Genomic DNA, 4025 nt, shown 5'->3' with positions numbered 1-4025 from the left:
AAATGTGGCCAGTGAGAGTGAAATGACACCCCTAACCGCTTACACGGTGTACTCCCTCTCCTTGGTAGTTTCCTATCAAATGACCCGAGCACGTAAAATCAAATCAACACTGGAATGGATCATATCAAATTCTAATGAAAACATAATGTGCTCTTAAAATGTGTGTTGGCCCGGCAGCCAGTCATCCAGAGAGTCTCCCCCAGATGACGTGATGAATAGGGAACACTGATGGAATATGCATCAAAGTCGAGCTCATGATTTATGTAATAGCAGTCACTTGGACACTGATTAGCTGCTCTGTCAAGCGTGTAATACGAGAGGCACAACCCCTGGTTTATCAGTCATTTATCTGAAGTGCGTCCTGATATTATCACTGGATCCTAATGTCATCATTATGCCGCACAGCATGTGCGGGCCAGTGTGTCATGGTGCCGGCGACACTGCCTGTCAGGAGTTCAAGCCTCTTCATTTGCAAAGTGCTCAGACATTCATAGCACTATGTCAACAGTAAAATAGAGAAGCCACATCATATCAGAGATGGAGGGACACAGGCACACAGGCACACTAAATAAGTGGGCACTGGAGGGTACAGAGAAATTTTGTCACGTCTTTGTGGTTGCGGCATTGCTTATATGATGATCAGGCTAATTCTTTTGAGAGGAGTGGAATAACAAAGTGTCAAAGTAAAAAGAACAAAATAATGGGTTGCCTTTTTCATGTCTGCTTCATGGTTTGATTTAGAGGAACAGACATAACATGTACTGTACACTGGGTGTACACAATGAGAACACTCAGACCTCCTCGATGTGCAATGTGAGGCCCACAGAGCCATTTCTCCTGATTAAAATGCACACTCACACACACCACTGTGTGAGAGGATGGTGGTTGTTCAGTCTGTCAGGACTTTCCTGCTCTCCTAGAGAATATCTGATATCATAAATGACTTCAACTCCTCCCACGCCAACATGAGAGTGAGATTGTGAACACAGGAAAAGAGAGCAGAAAAGACACAGACAGGCAGTATATGACTGAGCTATGACAATCATACATTACCGGATGGACAAAACTGCTAATAAACAATTTCTGTCATTTTGACAAAAAGGTTAGGGTTGTTATTCTCACAAACATCTGGTGCTGTACACTAAAAGGAAGCTGTGCAACGTATAAGTCTATCAACACCTCACACAAACAAAAATAGTGAGGGAAACTGAACAGGAAAAGGAGCTCTTTGAGTCTCAAACAAAAGATATCAGCCCGGCTGCCAACACAGACAGGGCACCACACCTTGGCAATGATGCCGCTCACAATCAAAGGAACAGTCGTCATCAGTACAGCCGTGTTTTTAAAGGATATCTTAAAAAGATTGAAAATATGTGTCATTATGGAAAACAATTGAGTCTGGAACCTTTAGTATACCAGGTTGTTATGTCACTCACACGCATTTCAGGCTGTTTATTTCAACACACCATGGCTAAAGTATTTCCTGTTTTTAAAATAAATTATTTGCACTCATCAGAATGAATATATATGACTGTACAAACAAAATATTAAATTTGCAAAACAGCTTTGATGTGCCAGCAGTAATTAAAATGAACATACAATAAATATAGAATGACAAAAAGCAAAAGTTGTCTTTTAAAAAATGTAATTGCGTATTTGAGACAAATTCTTCTCTCTAAATGTAATAAAGCAAATGCAAAAACATCCACTGTGACTGCCACATATGATAATTGTCTGGCCACTGAATGCAGCATTAAAATGATTTTAAACAGTATGGCTCAGAAGATCCAGCAGAGGGGGCTGCTTACTGCAATCATATGCTGATTAATTGAGCTTGATTCTCCCCATGCTGCGAACATAAGTTGTCCCACACTGTAGGCTACATGTTGGTATGTGGGTAAAGGTTACAAGGCTTTATCGAAGTCACCTTTTACCACAGGTAGCCCTTCACATCATTTTTGATGAATATTGAGAAAACAGTGATTTTCTGATTATCCCTCATCAAGCCTATATCAAACTAGGTTATGTTCATTTTTATTAATTGTGCATGTTGCTCTCTAATTAGCTAATGAGAGACAAAAAGCAGGTTTAGAGCAGAAAAATGCAAATGACTCTTAGAAAATAGCACAAAAAAGTAAATGGCAAGGCTGAGAATCATCCTTCATTGAAATGTCAGAGATAAATGGCTCAAATGTCACATCAATTAAAACGGGGGACAGTTAGTAGTTCATTAAAGAGAGAGCCATATTGCACCGTCGGGTACCGTTGCCAACCCTTACTATCTGGGGCAGACTGGCAGCGGGTCCAGATGGCACGGAAATCCTCACAGATTTCAAAATGGTCTCTGCAGGGGTGGCGTTTTCTCCCCCGCTCCCACCCTCACCGCTGAGATGGGGTGTGGGCCACAGGCCCACGCCGGCCTACACATTCCAAACGGAGGCATGCAGAGAGCTGAAGGCACCACAGAAATAAAAATAAAGCTGCAGAGGACAACAGACACTTTTAAACAATACATGACTAATGCCACACACTTGGTCATAATGACTAAAATATATGCTTCAGTTAAATCTATGACTGCTCCAGGCAACATAAGGCAACTCCCTCCCCTTTAAACAGCATAAAACCCTGATAAAAGGATTGCGCTCTGCCTCATGTTGTTCATAACAACATGCTGACTTTATTAGTTGGTAATACATAAGATGCCATTGGTTGCTGGAGTCACATAGGTGTTTTTATCCACAAACAATATGCCTGGGACCCTGAAGACCTCACTGAGAAGCTGTCACTGGAGATAAAGATTTGGATAAATGTCTCAGCTATAACAGTGTTTGAAATTAATGCTCAAAATGTGCATTATCATATTTTTTCCTGCTGTAAAAATATCATGCAAATCAAATATCTAAATCACTACCATTACTAGTCTTCGGTGTACTGGGGACCCCCTGAAGGACCCCAAATCCCAACTTGAGACCTATTAGACAAGCCTTCTGTGTCTGTCCCTGGCAGGGGGAGGAGCGGGGACTTTATACCGGCCAATCACAGAGCGAGAGCAGACTTTGCCCTCATGTGATTGGCCGGCTCGACCACGCAGTCTGAAGGAAACAGGAAGAGACTGTGTGTCACATTTGTTTTTGCAGAAGGAGGAGAAGCGGACATCGCACAGACGTCCTATGACTGTAATGTCTTCACTGTAAATTACAGGACAAATTTACGGCGTTAAACTTACTCTAATAAGGCCTGACATAATCCGCAGTGCAGAAATGATCCGTATCTTATGCTACCGAGGGCTATCTGTAGAGGAAGTTAGCGTAGGCCCTCAGTAACGAACCCCTGCTTTTCTTTTCTACATTTTAACTACGCACTTATTATTAAATGTGTGTTTTAACTAGTTTTAAGACGCCTATACACCCAAAGAGTTGCGGCAATCGTCGTCTGCGTTTCGGTATGAATTTCCTTCAATCTAAAATTACACAACAAGGACACATGTTGCATTTCCACACCTGCGCAGTCACAGTGCGCTTTCTACTCAATTAATCACGCAGGTTTGACCAGGAACTAGTCTAATGAGAAACGAGTCAAATGATTGACGAGCTTGAGGACGCTGCCAGTGATTTTTAACAACACAAGCTGCTTATTGTTTGTTGTTTCTCACCGTGAAGAGCTGGGTAAACACCCAAACATTCAAGTAGTCAGTTGGACTAGTCTGCTGCAGCGAAAACGGCACAAAACAAACATGATAGCATTATTTTTAATCAGTGTAGACTATTAGCCAAGGCCATTATTGCCAAAGTCCATTATTCTATCTATGAGTCTATTACCAGCTTGCTAAATGGCAGGCAGTGTGTTCAGCGCTTATCCAAAGTGCACTGTACCATTGTTTGGCTCAGAAATTTCTCGCCTTTATTGTCAGTTCAGGCAAACCCCCGATGAATACAGTGAGAGCTGCAAGAGTAGAACAAGAAAGTTGAAGCAGACGCATTTGTGATCGCATACCATGACAGATGTGTTGGTGGTGTGTGTGTGTG

At 42.0% G+C, this 4025-nt stretch overlaps 1 protein-coding gene across 4 annotated transcripts in view; it reads left to right on the top strand.

The window, feature by feature from the left end:
• The first annotated feature begins 3095 nt into the window (after positions 1 to 3095).
• The window catches only part of mgmt (O-6-methylguanine-DNA methyltransferase), a 20140-nt gene continuing 19210 nt past the window's right edge, over positions 3096 to 4025 (top strand). The window contains exon 1 of one of the 4 annotated variants that reach the window (XM_035663600.1): positions 3096 to 3176. In XM_035663600.1, coding sequence (XP_035519493.1) covers positions 3171 to 3176 — 6 coding nt within the window. In that variant the 5' untranslated portion in view covers positions 3096 to 3170. Of the gene's footprint in view, positions 3191 to 3213; positions 3443 to 4025 lie in introns of those variants that run through there. The other 3 variants (XM_035663601.1, XM_035663603.1, XM_035663602.1) reach the window with 3 other exon arrangements.

This window comes from Morone saxatilis, unplaced genomic scaffold, assembly GCF_004916995.1.
Source record: "Morone saxatilis isolate NCDOM2014 unplaced genomic scaffold, NCSU_SB_2.0 Contig19, whole genome shotgun sequence".
In the NCBI taxonomy this organism is placed as follows: Eukaryota; Metazoa; Chordata; class Actinopteri; family Moronidae; genus Morone; species Morone saxatilis.
Note: the sequence above shows the minus strand (reverse complement) of the source record. Positions and strands in the feature narration are given on the sequence as shown.